General features: G+C 28.2%; 5 protein-coding genes across 11 annotated transcripts; 2 read left to right on the top strand and 3 right to left on the bottom strand.

Annotated features, from left to right (window-relative positions):
* Positions 1–183: 183 nt before the first annotated feature.
* Positions 184–5,734, bottom strand: LOC127061586 (uncharacterized). The gene is made up of 10 exons (XM_050988659.1): positions 5,256–5,734; positions 4,836–4,930; positions 4,626–4,756; positions 4,446–4,521; positions 4,205–4,345; positions 3,956–4,129; positions 3,392–3,883; positions 3,015–3,297; positions 2,706–2,925; positions 184–2,604 (listed from the first exon to the last, which is right to left on the bottom strand). The coding sequence occupies exons 1-10, from the start codon at positions 5,293–5,295 to the stop codon at positions 2,544–2,546; spliced, it is 1,713 nt and encodes a 570-aa protein (XP_050844616.1). The 5' UTR covers positions 5,296–5,734; the 3' UTR covers positions 184–2,543.
* Positions 5,735–5,878: 144 nt separating this feature from the next.
* Positions 5,879–6,967, bottom strand: LOC127061594 (protein PET100 homolog, mitochondrial). Of its 4 annotated transcripts, none has more exons than XM_050988675.1 (2): positions 6,842–6,967; positions 5,879–6,290 (listed from the first exon to the last, which is right to left on the bottom strand). In XM_050988675.1, exon 2 carries the CDS (start codon positions 6,277–6,279, stop codon positions 6,031–6,033), a length of 249 nt encoding a protein of 82 aa, XP_050844632.1. In that variant the 5' UTR covers positions 6,280–6,290; positions 6,842–6,967; the 3' UTR covers positions 5,879–6,030. The 4 variants fall into 4 exon arrangements, with proteins under 4 accessions (XP_050844632.1, XP_050844633.1, XP_050844631.1 ...); XM_050988676.1 differs by having other exon boundaries at positions 6,838–6,957; XM_050988674.1 differs by lacking the exon at positions 6,842–6,967 and adding an exon at positions 6,596–6,743.
* LOC127061581 (serine-rich adhesin for platelets-like) lies at positions 6,901–14,922 on the top strand. 4 transcript variants are annotated; one of them, XM_050988646.1, is made up of 10 exons: positions 6,901–7,146; positions 7,445–7,615; positions 7,703–7,812; positions 7,963–8,110; positions 8,205–8,402; positions 8,468–8,685; positions 8,773–9,077; positions 9,188–14,346; positions 14,459–14,517; positions 14,611–14,922. In XM_050988646.1, exons 1-10 carry the CDS (start codon positions 7,104–7,106, stop codon positions 14,698–14,700), a joined length of 6,501 nt encoding a protein of 2,166 aa, XP_050844603.1. In that variant the 5' UTR covers positions 6,901–7,103; the 3' UTR covers positions 14,701–14,922. The 4 variants fall into 4 exon arrangements, with proteins under 4 accessions (XP_050844603.1, XP_050844602.1, XP_050844605.1 ...); XM_050988645.1 differs by having other exon boundaries at positions 7,703–7,836; XM_050988648.1 differs by lacking the exons at positions 6,901–7,146; positions 7,445–7,615 and having other exon boundaries at positions 7,953–8,110.
* Positions 14,923–15,501: 579 nt separating this feature from the next.
* Positions 15,502–17,135, top strand: LOC127061589 (caspase-1-like). Its single transcript, XM_050988662.1, has 4 exons — positions 15,502–15,911; positions 16,125–16,384; positions 16,464–16,772; positions 16,888–17,135. Exons 1-4 carry the CDS (start codon positions 15,841–15,843, stop codon positions 17,133–17,135), a joined length of 888 nt encoding a protein of 295 aa, XP_050844619.1. The 5' UTR covers positions 15,502–15,840.
* A 903-nt stretch (positions 17,136–18,038) lies between these two features.
* Positions 18,039–20,301, bottom strand: LOC127061588 (ADP-ribosylation factor-like protein 13B). Its single transcript, XM_050988661.1, has 8 exons — positions 19,942–20,301; positions 19,791–19,861; positions 19,417–19,550; positions 19,160–19,275; positions 18,800–18,979; positions 18,531–18,714; positions 18,421–18,454; positions 18,039–18,337 (listed from the first exon to the last, which is right to left on the bottom strand). The coding sequence occupies exons 1-8, from the start codon at positions 19,998–20,000 to the stop codon at positions 18,039–18,041; spliced, it is 1,077 nt and encodes a 358-aa protein (XP_050844618.1). The 5' UTR covers positions 20,001–20,301.
* Between the last annotated feature and the right edge of the window lie 2,452 nt (positions 20,302–22,753).

The following is a 22,753-nucleotide window of genomic DNA, read 5'->3' as shown; positions in this document are numbered from 1 at the left end:
TATCTATATCTGAAGATTCGCATAATCTATTTTTATATCCGAAAGTATAATACGTGTCATGGTACGGAGTATTTTGAATAAAACTGACTATACAAATTCTTCTCTCTGTGCGAAAAGAAAAAAAAAAAAAAAGAAAGAAAGAAAATAGAAAAAAAGAAAATAGAAAAACGTTTGCCATATCTATGCAATGTATTCTGTCTCCTCATTTTCAGGATTTATTGAAACGTTCAGTAAATACTACTTTAATGCTATATTAGAGCCAGCGATAATGACTCTTAATTAGTCTCTCTCTTCTTAATTAATTAACAGTAGCTATTGCTGCTGCTGCTGCTGCTGCTGCTGCCTTTGATATATACGTATTGATCTTGTAAAGACATATAAACGCGTGTTTATACTACCTACGACTTTTAAACGTTGTATATATTGTTTAAAATATTCATTAGATTCTATAAAGCATTTTTTTTTCTTTTTTTTTTTTTCTTTTTTTTTTTACGTTTAATGATTGCATCGTGCACCATCAACGATATAATCAGAACAATAATTGTGAAGAAATAATCTGTATATTTTTTTCGGAAGATATTATAAGTTTTAATTATAACAGTCCAGCAAAACACTTTTGGCTTTATTACATTATAAAATAGTTAAAATCCTGATAATTATATACGAAGTAAACTAACACGTAGCATGTCTGACTAGCTCAAAAATGTATAATATTCTGGACAGTCGTTTAAATATATTGCGGTTTCTTAATCAGCTAAAAAAATTCGTCGGTATAATTATATATAATTATATATATATATATATATATATATATATATATATATATATATATATATATATAATTATATATATATATATAATCAAAGTATATTAGTTTTTATATCAAGTAATTTGATTATAATGAACATTGTGTTAGGCAACATTGCACCTTACTATTATATATATATATATATAAACTAAACTATATAATCGGAAGTATTTAAGTTTTAAATACGTTATTCGGACTAACACTTATTTTAAATTGATATATAATCATTTTTCATTCTGAATATTTTTTTCTATAAAAAAAATGCATTGCTTGTTAAATCTTTACTTTATCATTATTATTATTATTATTATTATTATTATTACTACTATTATTATTATTATTATTGTTATTATTATTATTATTGTTATTATTATTATTATTTTTTATTTTCTTTCTTTTTTTTTTTAATTTTTTTTTTTTTCTTTTTCTTTTTCAATAACTCGGAATGCTATATAAAATACTATCAAATCAAACAAAAGAATGATTTACAATCAAAAGCATTAAGAGCTTTATTAAATATAAAAGTTCTTGTATTATCGAAGCACCAATTTATTCTCTTACTCATTGATAATTTGTGCAAAAATTCTTCACATTTATTCGCGTTAAACTAACTCCTTTCTCTTTTTTCTCTTTACTTTCAGAAAAGTAAGACTTTATTTATTCACTTATTTATTTATTTATTTGTTTGTTCGTTTTTAAATAGCTATAATAGAATTATTTGTTCGATATTAAGTCTGAATGAAAGGAGCATAAACACAAGTATATTACTGCACGAGATATGATACATGTCCACGTATATAAGGAAACATGTTTATAATAGCAATCCTCATTATTTTCTTCACGCATAATGCTTACTTTGAGAAACTTTAAATCTTTGAGATTCGTAGCATGCTCGTTAACTGATCGATATTTGCATACTATATCAATTACATATTTATATGTATATACATTTATATATGTATATATATGTATGTATAAAATCTATATAATCTAACTACCTGTTTACTTTTCAGATAGACCACGAGACCATAGATTACAGTAATAATGTAATGCATTTCTACTGCTATAGTAAATAACGTTAATAAATGGTTACAAGAAAGACAAATACTAATTATTAAAAACTTGCCTTATATAATAACAATGTGCATGTACACGTGCACGCACGCACGTATACACACATGGACATACTAAAGTAATGCTTATTTGATATCAAATAGCATACGCAATACATATTACTGATTCATTAATTGAGATTTGGTTCTGTTGTTGAATTGCACCAGATTATAACTAACTTGGCAGTGTGTATATATATATGTATGTATGTATGAAATGTATGTATGTGTGATATATATATATATATATATATATACACGCATGCGCGCTCATACACACGCACATACACACATATATTTATATATATGCCAACCGTAGATAAATGCAACGAACATATACGATAAAAAACAATGATGTAAAAATGATATATAAGTGCTAAGAGATATGAATGAAAATATGATATTGATTACGTTTAACTGGACGTTGCAAAAACATAATTTAGTATAAAAATTCAATTTGCAAGGCTTTCGAGAAGGAACCGATCGATTATATAATTATTTATAATCCTAAATATCTTTCTTTCTCTGTTATTCGTTCAACAATATAAGAAAAAAGAAAATGAAGATTCTTAGAAAAATAATGATCCGATTACCGCGTGTGTCCGTTGATTTTAATCACTTAACTACAATCGGACCTTCAATTCCTCCATTCTCTGTTTTATTCTCTTTCGCATCTCCTTGTATCTGAAATCAAAAAAGAAAAAAAAAAGAAAAAATATGTCACTTAGTCGATTACAATCAATTGATATAGAATAATTCATAAAAAAAAAAAAAAAATTACTAACTTTTCTTTTAAAAGTACAATTTGTCGTTCTTCCTCGTAATGATAACGTTGCAATATACCATGGCATTCTGCTAATGAAAGATTAAGGAACTGTGCGACATCTGAACTGATTTCAGGTGTAGAAAGTTTATCGACCAGAAATAATCTTGCTACATTTTCATGTGGTCCCAATACTACTCTTACTTCCAACGGATACTCGTCGTCTCTCAACCTTCTTTGCTCTGTACGTTGAAATAATTATAAAGTTATAATATATAAATAAATAAATAATAATAGAAAGAAAATATAAGAAAGATTTATATAAACCTACCACCATTATCGCGCACTACGAACAATGCAAAATTGTCCGACTTCGCGTCCACTTTATATTTGTCGAGCATAAGATTAATAACCTCTTGCGTGTTTACTAAACTTGTAACCCAAACAGACATTTGAGAACCATGTGGTGGCGTAAAGAAACTAGTTTCTCGATTATAGAAATGACCATTTATAGAACAACGACGTCTTAATCGACTACGTGATTGACGTCGACCACCTGGTCTACGTCGAATTGCGGTGGATCCTTGTTTACGTCTCAGAACAACTCCGTCCAACTGAAGTAAATCATCAATTAATATAGAATATTAACGAGTGGATCAAATAAAATAAAAAAAAAAGGAATAGAACAAGTATTGAAACGATCGTTACCTCCAAACCACTATCAGTCGACATTGTCATGTTATCGTCTTCTCTAAATTGCAGAGAATTTACAGAATCCGTATCACTGTCCGTACGATGCCGTTGAAGACAATCTGGACCTGACATCGAACGATTTAAACCCTTTTCTATCCAACTATCGTCGGTACTAATAGACCTATTACCAATTGCATTCTTCTCCAAATTATCAAAATATTCTACCCTACGGAGAGTACCGTTCCGGCTTGGTGTTCCATGATAAATAGGAGTATCAGTGCTGGAAGAACTACCAATGCTATGTGTCGGTGTACTATTTATACTACTATCATTACCCCTATTAACGTGATGGTTAGGACTACTTGTTTCGGAATTATCACGAGAATCTGTTTTATCGAAACTTGACTCGGAAGAATGAACTGGCGTTTCGGCATTAGAACTTATAGATGGAAGATTTTCAGGCATCGTCGAATACAATTTATTACCCTCGTCTACCTTTCGCTCGACCTAAAACAATTAATATATTTAAACAATCTTAATTTATGTAATATATAAAAGCGATTAAATATTTTTTCAAACCTGAAGTAATTCGTCTAATTCATCCCATTCCATGGTTTTAACATCCAACTTCATAGGCAAAGTCAAACTTTTTAAATGATCGGGAGATTGAGGAACCGACTTTGTATTACTTTCCGTATCACATTCCGATGTACTCTTCAATGCTACATCAGCTTTGTCTTCGTTCTCCAAATCCTACTCATACAAATGATTATAGAAAATGATTTCAAATGAAAAATTATATATCATAGAAAATTCGTATTAACAAACCTCTGAAACGCTACGTCTACAAGAGTTTCTGTTACGCGCAGTAACCACAGTACGCTGATCGTCGTCTTCTTTCAAATGAATAACACCTCGAACACCCCAATATATTCTCAAGGCACCTTCTAATATTAATCTTCCATTGACCTATTTTCAAATGAATCAATACATATACACGCAAATATAAAATTTTTATTTCCAAACAATGTAGTTCTAAATAAGTTCACAATTGAGTAGACGAGCTTACCTCGCGACTTCGGATTCCACCACTTTTACCTTCGTAATACTGATTAAAAACTTTCAACTTTGATTCTAAATGTGACCTATTCGCAAACATACATATTACATCTTATTAAACTCTTATGATCTTATTCTAAAATAATTGTGAAAAAAGAAATAAAAGAATATGACTGGAACGAATGATTACCTTGGTAGCGACGGACGAACTTCTTTCTTTCCAAAACTTGTATGTGATTCTACTCTCGTACCGTGACCAAATAATTGTGGCCCGAAAAGAGCACCATAACATGGAACATGGCAGTATGGTACTCCTTTGTGCTAAGGATGACAAATATCAAAGTCTGTATTTAAAATATCTGATACTTTATCAACTTTCAACGACAAATAAATCTTTTACCTCTGCATGTTGTCCAGGATTCAAACGCTTTCCGCATTCCTCACAGCGTAAACACTCTGGATGCCAATCATATCCTAAAGATTGCTTACGTTCCGCTGCGGATAAGCAAGTATAATGAATAAAACTTGAGATGAATGAATTTTTTTTTTTAATTTTTTTTATGTATATACAAATTTTTTCTAGTAATAAAACAACACAACGACGATAACATTAATGACAATAATATTTATAATCAGACAAAATAAAAGTATTCAATGACATTCTCAATTTTTTTCAATGTAGAATAAATTAATATCGCATATTTCTTTTGGAAATGACACATTTCGTGTCAGTTTATATAAAGAAAAATTTTAATCCGTATATAGCGGCAATTGTCAAAGTCAAATCTCTAAATTAGAAAGATAAAATAAAAGATCTTACCAAAATAAACAGGTTTTCCACATTTATGGCACTTCCACATGACGGCAAATTATCATTAAATAGTGAAAATAAAGAAGGGGATGATTATATTAACGTTAAATCATTTTGTTTATGTTATTGCTATTCCATTGTATTGAATATGACATTCTGATTAATTAAGTCTATCACTAATAAGGTAATCTACAGAGAAATAATGAATTACGATTTCCAATTGCGTTCCAAAACTTACTGGAACTATCTCTGCTAGTGCAGTTTGTCTGTCAGATTTATATCATTTTTTTCTTTTATTTTTACAAAGACAAAATAGCGTTTAATACCTTAACTCAACAAAGAAAAAATTTGAAAATATATAATAATTAAAATTAACAATATTGTTTCTAACCCATGAATACCAATAATAATAGGGATTTTATTACGTCAAAAAATTTCACCAATGACAGAATACCTCTTACCGGTAATTCTTGCACGCGATTGGTTATATTTTCACACGTGAAACAATATCACAATATATGAAAGAATGAATATTTGATTGAAACATTACAAATTTTATTCATTTTATTTAAATGAAATTTTGTGTGAATAACGATAAAAATCTTACTTATTTGAAAAAGAAATATTACATCTATCGTACAACCAAGATGAATGTTTATTATTTAATCATTAAAACGGAACAAACATGCTAATGATAATATTTGATTAACATTTAACGAAATATATATGCACAAGTACAGCTATACGTAAGAAATTAAAAATATATTATACAGTATTTTTTGTTTCATGAAATATTCTTATTAATAGAACGTTGCATAATTTCCAATTGCTTTTGTTCTATTCTTCGATTATGTTCTCTAATAGATTCTTCCAACATCCTGCGTTGTTCTTTATCTTCTTTCGGATAATATTCATTTTTTACCTTGTTCACCCATTCATCGAAATTTTCTGGTTGATTAAAATAATGAAACATTATTACGGGAAATGCCATGTATAACGACATTTTAAAAACTTCTAATTGCCAATTTCCCATATTCTATTAATCTGTAAAATGTACAATTTAGAAATGTAGACAAAAAATAAATCAATATTAGCATCATTCAATATATTGCTATTCTATACATAGTTCAATAAAGCATATATGTATATGACATAGCATTGTATAAAATCATTCAAATTACGTACTGTCACAGTCACACTAACAAATAATAAGTTTACAAATTTATAGAACAATATTAAATTACACGATTTAAACGATATACTTTGATGAATAATATGAGAAACTTTTAATAAATAAATCAAAGAGGTTATAAATTCTGCTCAAACTACTGATACGTTCTATTGCTTACTTCAGTTTGATGAGAGATTTTAAACATTGATTTTTCAACGATTTCGATCGGTCGTAATTATCGATAAAGAAACTAGCGTGATTTTGTTTTTTTATAATGATCGATAAATTAATAAATAAAAATGTGTGTGTTGGTAATCGTAACTGTCTGACTTAACTTATTATTTAACCGTGCATTGTTTAAATAATAGTCAGATTATTGGTTGTTATTTTTATTTCTTATTTGCAAAGATGTGAACTTACATACTTCGATTTAAATTTAGCCGAATAAACGTCATTAAACAATGTTCTTTTAATCTAAAGCCTATACAATTTATGAATCTGTTTACTGAACTTGTAGTTTATGGTTAAAAAAAAAAAAAAGCGTCTCTCCCCTCCTCTGAACAAGAATGCAAGACGCCTAAGACGCGATGCATTTTAAGTGAACCTGCTTTTACAGAAGTTAATAATCAATGTTTTAATTATTTAATTTTGTTCGTTTTATTTAATAAATCTGTGTAATTATTATCATGGAAGCTTTGTTACCTTCGGAGATAGCTCGATTAGTGTTTGGTAAATAATACTTGTGCATTATTTTTACGTTACCTTTGTTAACCTTTGTGTAGAAAATATAAATAACTCAATGAACAGTATTATTATAAATATTATTGTTTTATCTTTGTTAAAATAAAATGTATTGTTTAAACAAGGATAATAATGAACTTGAAATTTATAGATACGAGTGGAAAGTAATCTTTTTTTACAGTTCGTATGAAGAACAGTTATATTGTTTCTTTATTTTTTTATATAACATAAAAAATATGTAGAAGACACAAAAAGTAATTTTTAATATTATTCTATTTTAAATTAGGATATCTGGAAGATCATGATTGTAACGATGCTGCCAGGATATTCTTAGAAACATCCCCACATCTCCAAGAATGCCGTAATGTATTATCAAAAGGAAGACGTTTTAATACTCGTATTAGTGGATTAACGTTAATAGATATCGTTGAAAAGTATTCGGCTATGAGCGTTATGAGTAAGTTAAAATAATCGTTTTTATACGAGCGAAATATCTTGAGAATATCGATAGTTTTATCGACGTTTTATATGATTATATCTTTAGTACAGGAACGTTTAAACAAAATCACAGATAGTGAACATCTAAAGCATTGCGGAGATCTATTAGAACAATTAAAATTTTTAGTAGAAGAAACACGTGGGCAACGCTTCGTTGTAAATATCAATGTGCCTTCACAGGTACAAAATTTTAGTATAAAATTATATATTTTCTTTATCAAAGGAAATTCTTTATGAAACTAATGTTATTATCCTCTAGTACTTTTACATATAAAACAGAAAGTTAAAAAATTTAGTTAATTATAGGCTAACCAGCAAACATTAAGTGGATCTCCAATAATATCAGGCAGTAGAAAAAAGAGGCATCTTAGTAATAGCGACAAAGAGCGACACAAAGGTAATGCGAAAGTATCTAATACTGTGTGTCAGGAATCTGTCTCGTTATCCAATCATGGTAAGCCTAAGAAATAAATATATCTATTAGCACTATTTCATTCAAGGATACTTTAATCGTGTATAACAAATATTTCCTTTATCAATAACAACAGCAATTGGTTGCGAAGCAACAGCTCTCGAAAGTTTACCTGGACATACAGAGGCGATCAAGCATGCAGAAAAATGTGACTATATACAAAGTGACATTAATAATGCGATGGTACAACCGAAACAATGCTATTCCAGGAAAAATAGTTTTACGGATAGCAATCATACCATGGATAGCAGAGACAAAGTTGCATCGGATTCAGGTAAATATTATTAAAAAAGTTCTTTATTTATAACTAATATCCTTTAAACATAATGTATATTTTAGGCGATAATATTGATACTCGAAATTTTAATGTAAACATCATTAATGACAACAAATGTAGGAATGACGATGTAAAAGTTACTACCCTAAGTGAAAAGTGTACTACGGGGACAAACACGGAAGAATTGTTATCTTTCTCTAACACAGAAGTTCAAACTACTCCTTGTGAATTACTTGATTATGAATCAGAATCCAACGACGAGCCTATTCAAAATCTTAGTGTAAGTATTTTTTTTTAACGTTATATTACATTTTTATATTTTAGCAATAATTGTTTTTTTTTTCTTTCTTTTTTTTTCTTCTCCCAGTTGTTGACGAAGGAATTGTTAAATCGAACGGAATTACAAGAACGTATCGCTGAAAATATAAATAAAGCGATTCTTCCGACTGATACATTCGTAAGGGAAGAAAAGGAAATTTTAAACGAATCGACAGGTTGTGAACTTAATACATCGGTCGTATCTGAGTTAAATAATGCTATTAAATCGATAGTAGAAGCAACAGAATCTGATCCAGTCTTTGAACAATTTCTGGACGAAATCATTGGGAAAAACACAGAAACCGACACAAGTCCCGATGAAGATATTGATATTAAATCAACTCCTGCAGATAGGCAAGTATCATTTTAATTTTGTTTTTTATTTCTTCTCTACGGTATGATCAATAATATAATAGTTTAAGTTCGTATTTATCTTTCGATGACAATAGGATTTTAATTAACAGGTCGGAAGAAAAACAAATGGAAATTGATAACATCGGTATTACTTTACCAGAACATACGATTGTTGAAGTTAAATCGTCTAATGAAATAAGTTCGGCAGAAATACCTTTGAAACAAAGACTTCGCAGTTCTTCTAGACAACAAACTGCTAGAGTTGAAGATGAGATTTATAAACAAAAGGAGCAAAGTGCTTTGGAAGATCAAAATGCCGCAGCTATTTTAAGTATTATAAATGCCAACATAACTAATACGCACGTTAGACCGGAAAATGATAAAAGTAATATTCATGATAACAAAGAATTGTCTACGACAGAAACCAATGACAAAAAATCTCCAGTCTCCATACCTATACCTATACCTATACCTAGTACCAGTAATACTGACTTGTCTGAAAAATATACTACGCAAATAGAAAATCAGAAAATGGATAACGTTACTGCGAACAAAGAAACGGAATCTAAACCAAAGAGATCGGTGGTTAAGCGTCCACGACCTACAAAGATTAAACGAGAATCTGAAATCAATTCTAATGGTTTAATCTCGGAACAGGATATTATGACTATGCCAACGTTGGTATTATGCTCGAAGGAAGAAATAACTAATATACGTGCTCTAAATCCATCTTACTCGATTGGAAATATTCATCCTATTACTTCTAATTCTACTTCACATTTTATTCCAATCATGCCTAAAGATCCTAACAAAACTAAAGAATCAATGGAAACTTTATACGTTAGAACTGTCAATGTACCGCAAAAATATGTATTGCCAACAACTATACCGAATATACAAGAAGATGCAAAGAACATGTCAAATAGTAAGGTACAATCATCTCAAAAAGAAAACATTGCTAATAGCAAATTAAAGCCTATACAAAATATTGACAAATTGATACAAAATACATGTAATCCTATTTTTCTAGATCCAATTGAAACAAATAAATTAGTGAGTATGGAATCAATAACGCTTTATAGCACAGAGAACAGTATTAAAACATCTTTAAATAGTACAAATATGCCTATAATTAACGTCGAGGAAAACATCAGTTTGTCGGGAATAGAATTATCGCCATATTTGAAGTTTAATTCTAAGTCTAATCAAAGCCATAATTTGTCAGATATAGATTTAGTACTTATGGAAAATTTTAAAACGTTCACACAATCTGCACCAAATGAGAGTAAAGAGCAGAATGCAATGACATCTAAAAAAACTGAAGACGATATAATTAATAAACATACACCAAAATCTTTGTTAAAACATAGGGCTAAAACACATAGGCTTAGTTTATCTACTCCTCGAAGAAATAGCCATATAAGAACACTTGATTTTAATACTCCAACGAAGCTAATACATTCCGCTCCAAAAATGCAAGATAATGAAAATATGAGCTGTTCTCCGAAATTGTTAAGACCAATGAAATCAGTTCGTAGAACTTCTCTCTTCAAATCACCGCCATTCACTAATCCATCTGTAACAGTACCAACATTTCCAAATGCATTAAATATCGCACAATCTAATGAAATACCCATAGCGACTAGAAGTCCTATTCCGAAACTTATGGGAGGTTGGGAAAAATATAATGGCGTAGGAGTAATCATAGATGATCCATCTCCGTGTAAAAGCAATGGTACAACGACTTCTCCGATATCAATAAATAAATCTCAAAAACCTAAGACCATAGGAAAGAGTTGGGATGCAGATTTGCGTAAGTGTTTACAGACGAATGATGAGAAATCCACGACGTCGACGATAAATAATAAAAAAAAAAAAAAAGCTGCTGAAAGTAAAAATAATGTCGGGTGTAAAAGTTCTAAACGTAACTTGCAAAGCTTGAAGACCAAAGGTAAGAAAAAGTCTAACGACGAAAAAATTGTAATCGATGTAAAGAAACAGTATGTTGAAAAACAAGACGAAGAATCGATAGCAAGTGTACAAAATGTTAAAAAGAATAAACCGAATATAATTTCGTCGATGTCAATGGAAACGAGTAATAAATCACTTTCTAATAATCTGTTAAATAATGCAAACAGAGAGGTAACAAGTGGGACAAATGATTGTTACGTTTTAGAAAAGATAGAGACGCATACAGATGCATGCACGATTAAATCCACTTGTCCTGTAGCTGTGATAGAAAACAATATCACGAGGAATACAAGCGATAAAGAAACAAGTGAGAAAAAGGTTGTAAAGAAATACGTACAATTAAAAACATTGAAAACGAATTTAAAAAAATCGGAAAAAGAAACAATCGTTACGAACGATGTATTGCCTACTATAGAAGTCATTCCAATATCTGAACCTCTGAAAGCTAGCGTAGAAAATATTCAACAAATTGTTCCAATATCTGATATAATAGATTTAGAAACGCCAAGAAAATTTGAAAATTCTTCTGGAATACCTTCGACGCCTCGTTTACTTAGTCCGAATAGCAATATTATTCCACCGTATATTAAAATCAGTGATGATTCGACTAAAATTCGTAGCTTGATAAACACACCGGAGTTTCCAACTACTCCTTGCATTGCGTTAACCCCAAAACATTGCGAGGAAAATACTCGCGACGTTATAAAGAAAGGAATATATAATGGGTGTATATCGCCTTATTATAAACCAAGTACGGAACATGTGAATTCGTGTGATCCAGAAAAAGTGATAAAAATTGATATGAAATTTGATAACAGTGCAACGAAACATTTAGCTGTACCAATTTCTGACACTGCTGCTCAATGCACGATAAATACAGACAATAGTTATGATAATGTATCTGTTTCTACTAAACTTGAAATAACACAGTTTGAAGTGATCAAAGAAAATTTGCCAAAGGACGAAGCTGTAAAAGAACTTAAAATATCCTCTAACACTAAGGATACTACGACATCTGCCAATGTAAATACAACTCCAATGCAAGATGTTAATGAAAATGTTAGCAATGTTGTTACGTTAAATAATGAAATATCTCCGAGTATTAATGAAAATTCAACCGACAGTGACACATCTTCGTCTTCTTCTTCTTCATCGTCGTCATCCTCTTCTTCTTCTTCTTCTACTAACTCTAATATTAGCGATACATCCAAACCATTTTCATCTAACAAAAAATACAAAAAGACTCCTAATAAAATATACACAGATACAAGTAATGATTCTATAGCAAAGATAAATGCATCTAATAACGATTCTATCCATGATATATCCACAAACTTAAAAAATAATTTGACCAAAGATAAAGCGGTATCGAGTGTATCAAATATGTCAACCAATGTAATGGAAGTTGAGAAAGCATCGACGGATATTGTAATCAAATCTGAATCATCTCCAGCTAAGTTACTTTCGATAAACAAAAACGAAGAGCAATTAGAATCTACTTTAAAGGAAACTCCTGCTAAGGATGAAAATTTCTTACCGGAAGAAGACATATCTGACACTCCTAGCAGTTCAAAGATTGGTGTAGACAATGTAACAAATTTATCTTCAAAGATATCTGCGTTTATTAGTTCAGAAAATGAAAAATTAACGAACGTAAATTCTTCGAGAGAACAAGTCTCCAATGCGAATGAAGTTGTACAAAAAGCACGAATAGTAAATATACAAAATATATCGCTTGACAGGTCTACTTTTTTACCATTGGCAGAATATGCAAATTATCAAAATAATAAGCAGAAAATATTAAATACAGATGAGCATGCGAAACAATTGGAACAAAAACGTCAACGTATAATAGCGAAACTCAAACAAATACCAAAATCGAATGTAACTCTTGGAAAAAATAGATGTAAACAAAATATATTATCGGTAAAGAATAAAAATAGTTACGTAAATAAAAATAATCGACTAAAGGATAAGATAACAAGTGAAATAAGAACCAGAGAAAAACGATGTGAAAAAAATTTTGATAAGAATACTAATAATAGAGAGAATACTGACGAACATGTTTCTCCGAGTAATAATGTTGTTACAAATATTCAAGATATCGATAAAGAAGAAAGTAACAAAAAAATGTCTATTATACATCCATCACACAAATGCAATAAGGATATTCAAAATAATAAAAAAAATCTTCTAATGGAAGCAAATACTACAGTAAATACATTAGTCTCTGCACAAAGAAAAGTAAATATAGAGACGAAAACTAAGGTGGAAGAATATGGTACTGTTCATACTACATCTCAAAACGATATTATTGAAAGTGAACAAAATAATGATAACAAAGTAAGCGAACAAGAATCGTCAAAAGACTATCTATCGAGTACTAACAGAGGTAAAAAGCAAAACGTACAAGATAATGATACAATAAAGGAATATAATATAAAAGATAATGCAATTATTGCAGTAAAACATGTTGAAAAAATAAAAGATACAATAAAGAAATATAATATGAAAGATGATACAATTATTGCGATAAAACATATTGAAAAAGTAAAAGATATATTGAAGGCTAAAGTAAATCAAGTAAAACGAGATTTGTTCAGTGATGAAGAAAATGAATCAAAATCTCAAATATCAGAAGATATAATCTCGAAAGATCTTCAAGTTGAAAAAAAGGATGAACATATTTTAGATAATGACGAAATCATAAACGCTGTAGAAACTATTAAACCGCAAGACTCAAAAGAGGAATTATCTTGCGTTCTCGAATGTTTACAGCTAGTACCAGCAAGTAAAACTGATAATCATAAAGAAAAAATTGACAACAATCAATTTGAAGAGGAAATTGATTTAAATACAAGTGGACCGAGTTCTGTAGAATATCACTTTGTTTATGATGACAATATATCAACGAAGAAAAGAAGAAGAAGATACAGTAACAATGAATTAAAACAGCATATAAATGTTCAACTCAGCAATGAAAATTACAGAGAAGTTATCAAAACTATGACAGCTACTGATTATCAAGAAATATTCAATATGAATCCAAAGTCTAAGAAAAAACTGATCAACAAAAAGTTGCCCGTAAAAAATTCTGAACCAAGTAACATAAAATCTAATAACAATAACTTTATCTTAAAGGATGATTGCACCAAGCCATTAGCCACATCTTCGCCCGTAGACAAACCTGTATTACCAAAATTAAAAAAAGCGGCGGGCAAAATTACGTCGACAAATGATAAAGATAATGTATCAGAAAAAATAAAAATGCAATCAGAAAAAAATAAAACACAAAAAGGTAATTGAATATTTGTATATTTTCTATTAAAAAGAATTTACAAATATTCATCTTTTTGTTTAATTTAGAAATATTTCTTTTTCACGAGTAAAGTAAAATTACGTGATTTCAGACAATTTAATTACAAAAAATCACAAAAGGAAATTATCAGAATCTAAAGAAGATCCAAAGGTTTGTTATTAATTAGCATGGGCTATTAATTTCTTTTTTATATCTGTTTATACGTATACAAATTGACTGCAAAAAATAATTGTTTGCTTACAGGTTGAGAAAAAACGCATATATGACCCACAAATATTATTAAGTAATATGAACTTAGATGAATTTTTAACATCTGTTCATGGACCTACATGAATATCAATTGCTCTCTTGTTACATCCAAATGTATTCATAATATATATATATACACACACACACACATGTATGTATATATGTATGTATGTATGTATATGTATTCTAATTTGTATTATGTAAATATTGTTATTAAGTTATGTAAAATATTATTATACATTGTTATCCATCATTTTATCAGTAATTCACTTTTAAACAATATTTACAATTTTTTGTGTGATTAAACTTACATTATTTTCATTGACAAACCATTTACTTTCCTTGTGTATAATATGGAGTGATATATTTATTAAGTATTTTTATTTGAAATATGACATTACTTTTATATTTTAAACAAAAAACTATGATATCATTACGAATATATACTAAGTTATAGCAATATATGATGTCACTATTAATATAAAATTAATGAATTATTTTTGTTAAAATGACTGATCTAATAAATAAATCTGACATGTGGTATCAACAATAAAATAAAATTAATAATTGAGATTCTCTCTCTCTCTCTCTCTCTCTCTCTCTCTCTCTCTCTCTCTCTCTCTCTCTTTCATTTCCAATAATTATATATCACATTGCAATATCGAATATATATACAAAAGTGTATGAAAGTGTATCGGAACGTGACTCAAATTCGTTTAAAGATCGATTCAGAAAAGATTAAAACAAAATAAAAATAATCAGCGTTAGAATCGAATTTATCTTATCTGTATTGATATAGAAAAGATAAAACCAATTTTAATTTTCAAGCTTTAAACGATATTTAAAACTTATATTGTGATAGAGGAGAAAAGGATGAAGAAAAAAAAAAGAACAACATTACTCGAAAGTTTAAATTGTCAACGTTAATAATGATAAATTTTACGAAATCGAATCTACACTAGTTCGAGCTTTCTCATTGGTCAGTTGATAGTCATCGAATGACGTACGCCTTTGTGTAAGCGACGGTTATCTTTACGTCGCTGAAGTGTGAGAGCGTCAGAAGTTGAGCGGGTTCCATACGTAAATCGGTTTAGAATGTATCACAAGTGCTATATATATATATGTGTGTGTATATTCGTTGTTTCTCATTGTCTTAACGGCTAACGTCTAAAGTGAAAAATAAATCCATTTATTTGAAAAATTGAATAACCATTATCACACAAAATGTGTTCCAAAGAAAATATTAATGCAGAAAAATTGGAAAAAGATGTTTCCGATGCGTTCGGATACCCAAGGTATCATTGACTATACTTTCATTTTCTTTTTTTTGTTATACTTGAGGTTTTTTTTTCTTGTTTTATAAAATATTGTATTTAAGAAATAAAAAGTAAAGTTATTCGATACGAAAGTATAGATCTCTTGTTAAAATATAAAAGGAAGTTTTATACTTTTATATTAAGATCAAATAATTGTTTTGTTAAATGTGAAAAATATGTCTACCCTTACAGAAAGAATAATACTCAGGTTGCTCGACCCTTACAAACATCACCTACTGAACGATATGCGTCACATTATAAAATGGATCATCCAAAACGTGGTATAGCAATTATATTTAATCATGAACATTTTTCTATCAATCATCTGAAGGAAAGAACTGGAACAAATGTGGATTGCGAAAATCTCAAGGCTACGTTAGCATCACTTGGATTCACAATTCAAGTTTATGAAAATTATACTTCTAAACAGTTGGGAAATGTTTTGCAAGAAGGTATTAAGAGAAATATTAAAAAATACATGAAAAAAAATATACAAACTAATCTTTAATCGATAACGATATATTTTTATAGTTGCCGATCTAGACCATTCTACTCATGATTGCTTAATAGTTTCTGTATTAAGCCATGGAGAATTAGGAATGCTTTACGCATATGATACTCCTTACAAAGCTGATACTATTTGGTCTTACTTTACATCAGATAAATGTCCTACTCTTGCTGGAAAACCAAAACTATTTTTTATACAAGCTTGTCAAGGTGATAAATTAGATTCTGGCTTTAGTTTAAAAGAACGTACAGAAACTGATAGTAGTTCACATACCAATACATTCCGTATACCAAGTCATGCGGACTTTCTGATTGCTTATTCAACGATACCAGGTAAGCTGTGATTTTAACCGTATGTTTTAAATCTCGCAAAGAAGAAACATCTTTTTCTCTCCTATTTTTTATTAATTTATTATTAATTTATTTAAAATAATTTCTACGTACATAGGTTATTATTCATGGAGAAATACGACACGTGGATCATGGTTTATACAAGCATTATGCATGGAATTAAGAGAATTTGGAATGCGATATGATTTGTTAACTCTACTTACTTTTGTCTGCCAACGAGTTGCAATAGATTACGAATCTAATACTCCTGATAATATTACCATGCATCAACAAAAACAAATTCCATGCATTACTTCGATGTTAACTCGTCTAATAAAATTCACAGCACCTATCAATGGTGCTTAGTTTAATGTTATAAGATTCACATTATGTACCTATATATAAGTAATACATTTTATCTTATTGTAGCACATATACTTTATATATATGTGTTGGACTTTATTTAGATAACATGTATTACTATTTTTCTATGTGCATTACTGCCATTACTTGCTGCATTTATATATTAACGAATTTAGAAGAATTACAATGTACACAAATATGATATACTAGACTTAAGGAGAAGTACAAATTTCTCTGCTTTTACACGTTAATGAAATTATAACTAAAATTATAAATTTTTTTTTACATTTTGTATATTTACAGACATTATGATTATTTTTCAAAACTTTTTTCATTTGTGAGGTGCTGCCATAAAGTACATCTATGTAATAGTCTGATTACCATTTAGTTATAATATATATTTATTAAGTTTTATTCCAATGATTTTATCAGGTTACTTAATATTTTTACATTTGCAATATATATTTGTATACACTACATAAATTGATAAATATTTACAACGAAAAGTGCATTTATGATAAAAAAGTTCCACTGTTTACCATTCTATGAATTGTGATAGAACATGCGTTAACCATGTAAATCTATTATTATAACAATTCTATGAAAATAACTTCACCAAACACAAATAAATATATTTTATAAATAAGATAGCATCATCACATACACATACTGTGATTTTTTAATAATTGAATGTACTTTATATTATATACACTTGTCGTACCTTTATAAAATTTGTATGACTTTGTAGTATACAATAAAAATGTAAAATGAAAAAAATTCTTTTTTGTGATATATTAAATTTTTCAGTAAAAATTACTTTCTATATGACATGATTCGACTAATACTTCTATTTCATTAATTCACCTCTTTATACATATTGGCCCCAAAAATATATAATGAACATCATTAGTGAAGAACTTGTCCAGGAATAGTTATTATTGATATCATATTATTATATAATGTAGAACTTGCTGGTGCTGTGTTTGGACGGTGACGTTTGTTATTTTTTTCATCATTACGATGCAAATCAAAACTTGGTAAATCTATTACAGTACTAGTTTGAGTACTTTTTTGTGCTACAGGTGTTACATTAAAACTATCATGCAAAGATAGATCTTCATTTATATTAAATGCATTTTCAGATGGAAGTGGTGCAGTCTTATTTGACATAAAAAGTTTCTTAAATGATTGTCCATTAGTAACACCTGTCGAAATGTTTATTATATAATTCTATATTATAACGATATTTTAATATTGTAATATTGTAATTTAGAGATATAATGCTTACCATTGACCAAATTATTTTCTGTATTATTTCCTTCCTAAATATTAATAATGATGGAATATAAAATTATTATATCATATTGTATATCTATAAAAAAATATTATCAAGTTTACCTTTTTAGATAAGAGTTCTGCTATTGGTTTAAAAGGATTAGAGTGTACTGATAATTTAGGTGGAGAATATTTGCAATCCTTTGTAACTCTTTGGTTTTTTAATTCTTCATTGACTATGTTTTGAGATTGTTTAACTCTATTATTTAATACAGTATAATTTCTCAGTATTGTATCTAATAACCATCTAAGCAGAAATAAATATATTTTCAATATATATCAAAAAATTATTTTAATTTGATAAAAAACAATTATGAAAAAATTATCAGTACTTATATCCATTTGTAATGCCTAAAGTATTTTTATTTTTCACGTTTTCTTTTTCAGAAAAACACGAACAAGTTTCAACTCTTGTAGGACATCGTGTAGTATTTACAATATGTTCCACGTCTAAATTGTCTACAACATCCAATTCATCGATTGCCCCATTTAAATCTTGTTTGTTGGCAAGCCTATGTATACATATGTAAAATAAAAATAATATATACCAATAATAATTTATCATCGAGATATTGATAATATTTTGCTAGATTATTGTTAAAAATAAAATTTGATAATGATTACAAACATGTGCATATATTGAAGCCAACATGTGCATGTGCAAATAACACATAATGACTTATTTTTCTTACAATAATAATGGTTTTCCTGAAATACTTTCATGCGCAACTAATTCACCAAATACGACTTTATTTTCTGCAAGACGGGAAATATCACTAGCATCCACCACATATATAAGACCATGTATCTAAAATATTCAATATTAAAATACAAATGCATAATAATTATGCTTTTTTTTTTTATAGTAGAGATAATTTAAAAGAAATACATATAAATTTTGTATTATTAAATTTGAATATATATGCTAAAGTAGCTTATGTGAACTCACATCATTGTAATATTTTGGCCACAATGATCTAATTTGTATGCTACCACCAAGATCATATATTTTTATAGTATAAGATTTATATTTTAAACATATAATTCGAAATCCCATTGTTGGTAGTACATGCTTATCAGGGTCTAAAAGTTGAATAAATTTTGTGATATATATATATATAACACAATACTTTATTTATATAAAAAATGAAGATTTTTATTTTTTTGCATCTTTTCTCTATTTTTGTTTACATAAATAATACAATCCTCAAATACATATTCTTTGTGAATTTTTATGCAAAGATATATATAAGGATAAAAACTTTTAACAATAAAAAAAAAAAAAAAATGGATAACAAAGAGCATATACTTTTTTTTACATACCACCACGTATATGATTTAAAATTAAAGTCTTTCCTGCATTGTCTAGGCCGACAATAAGAAGAGTTATAATCCTGAAATAAGAAGGATACTTTTTTAAAGAAAACATTTCTACTTCATATAAATATCACTTAGAGAAGTTAAAATATTTTACTTTTCTGAATTATGTTTCTTTGGTAATCTCCTTATCATACTTCGTAGACAATTCCCCATTATAATAAATTATAAACAAGTTAAATCTTAAATGATATCTTATATTATTAATTTAATTTTTCAATTTATTATATAAAATTGTATGGGATTTATATTTTACATACAATATATCAATATATAAGTAATTCATATTTGATTATAATTTTATTTTAAATACTTTTCATGAAATTATTTGAACACAAAATTCCCAAGTATTATAATGTAAAATATTACCACCAAAGAAAATTCAATCTGATTCAATTATTTTTTGACAGAAGCTTAACTAAACTAGCATAAACAAACACATAGTAAAACATGAACTTACTAACTGAGAGAAGAAGTAAAACCTGCTATGAAAAACGTTATACCGAATATATTTTATTTAAATATTACACTCATCAATAATAAGATGCTAAACATGAAATTTTGAAAAGAAAAAAATATATATATAATTATTTGATATTAAATAAATCCATATGATATAAATATATTACTATATATTATTATCTAATCAAAAATTTCTACAGTCTAAATGTATCATGAAATTTTGTCAATAGTAATATTCAAGATAATTTCTATATTTGAAAATATAACATAATATAGAGAAAAGGGAGAGAATATAAAAAAAAAATAATTTTCTCGAATAATTAAAACGTCAGCTGTAATTTTCTAATGGCGTCAGCTTTGATTTACTCTAACAATGATTACAAGCGTAATTCTTTAGCAATTTTGATAAACAAGATCTTATTTTAAAGATGAAGATTTAAGCGAGCGCATAGCTTTTTCGAATTTTTGAGTTTCATTTTCACTAAAAAAAAAAAAATTGTTGAAAAGAAATTTATTTTTTAAAAAACAGTCTATGCATAAAAATAAAGCTTTTTTAGAAATTTGAAAAAACCATCTTCTTCCTTAAACCTTCATTTTTAAAATAAGGTCCTATTCTTCAGAATCGGTCAAGGGTTACGACTGGACTCGATGTTGGTGTAAATCTTATTTTTGACATTTTTCATGAAGAAAAAAAAAAGAGTTTCTTATTGTGGCGCCCCTTGAAATTTGCGGCAAAGAGAAGAAGCTCGTAACCAACTACTGATTTTCGTATAAACGTTTAAATAATATACGTTTATTTTTGTAGAAAAGTTAATTATTATCTATTTCTTTGTATCTATAAATTTTCTAATCCTAATTTTTATAAGTAGATTATAAATAGATGTAAAAATCTCGTAAGAAACATTAATAAAAATGAGATAAATGTTAAAGAAACTTAATTTAAAATTTCGATCAATATGAAATAAATTCAATTTAATTTTTCGAAAAAAAAAAAAAAAAAAAATCAGTCTCGGATGGGAATAATTAATAAAATCGATTATTTTATTAACATTTCAGGAATGTACGAGATACGTGAACTACATTTGTGATTTAAATACACGAACGACATATACGAGTCAAATTAATTACGTGCAACCCGAACGAAAACAAATCTTTGACTGACTTTGACAATTATCGGATTCATTTTTCGTTATACTCCGACGAGTCAACATCGAACTTCCCCTTCTTAAACGCGACGACTTACAAAATTAATACTTTCGATAATTTTAGATTTGTTTAAACTTTATAAAAATACGTGGAGTCAAATAAATTAATATCTAAACAATAATAAATTCGATTAAACGTTATACGTCTCGAAACATTTGTTAAATAAAATACAATTTTAAATAATTTTCTCTTACGTCAAAATCTTGAACTGCCGATCGTTGATTACGTGCAACTCGAACGAAAACAAATCTTTGACTGACTTTGACAATTATCGGATTCATTTTTCGTTATACTCCGACGAGTCAACATCGAACTTCCCCTTCTTAAACGCGACGACTTACAAAATTAATACTTTCGATAATTTTAGATTTGTTTAAACTTTATAAAAATACGTGGAGTCAAATAAATTAATATCTAAACAATAATAAATTCGATTAAACGTTATACGTCTCGAAACATTTGTTAAATATAATACAATTTTAAATAATTTTCTCTTACGTCAAAATCTTGAACTGCCGATCGTTGATTACGTGCAACCCGAACGAAAACAAATCTTTGACTGACTTTGACAATTATCGGATTAATTTTTCGTTATAATCCGACGAGTCAACATCGAACTTCCCCTTCTTAAACGCGACGACTTACAAAATTAATACTTTCGATAATTTTAGATTTGTTTAAACTTTATAAAAATACGTGGAGTCAAATAAATTAATATCTAAACAATAATAAATTCGATTAAACGTTGTACGTCTCGAAACATTTGTTAAATATAATACAATTTTAAATAATTTTCTCTTACGTCAAAATCTTGAACTGCCGATCGTTGATTACGTGCAACCCGAACGAAAACAAATCTTTGACTGACTTTGACAATTATCGGATTCATTTTTCGTTATACTCCGACGAGTCAACATCGAACTTCCCCTTCTTAAACGCGACGACTTACAAAATTAATACTTTCGATAATTTTAGATTTGTTTAAACTTTATAAAAATACGTGGAGTCAAATAAATTAATATCTAAACAATAATAAATTCGATTAAACGTTATACGTCTCGAAATATTTGTTAAATATAATACAATTTTAAATAATTTTCTCTTACGTCAAAATCTTGAACTGCCGATCGTTGATTACGTGCAACCCGAACGAAAACAAATCTTTGACTGACTTTGACAATTATCGGATTAGTTTTTCGTTATACTTCGACGAGTCAACATCGTTAGTCCCTCAAGATATT

Source organism: Vespula vulgaris, chromosome 2, assembly GCF_905475345.1.
Source record: "Vespula vulgaris chromosome 2, iyVesVulg1.1, whole genome shotgun sequence".
Classification (NCBI taxonomy): domain Eukaryota; kingdom Metazoa; phylum Arthropoda; class Insecta; order Hymenoptera; family Vespidae; genus Vespula; species Vespula vulgaris.
This window is presented reverse-complemented; position numbering and strand designations above follow the sequence as displayed.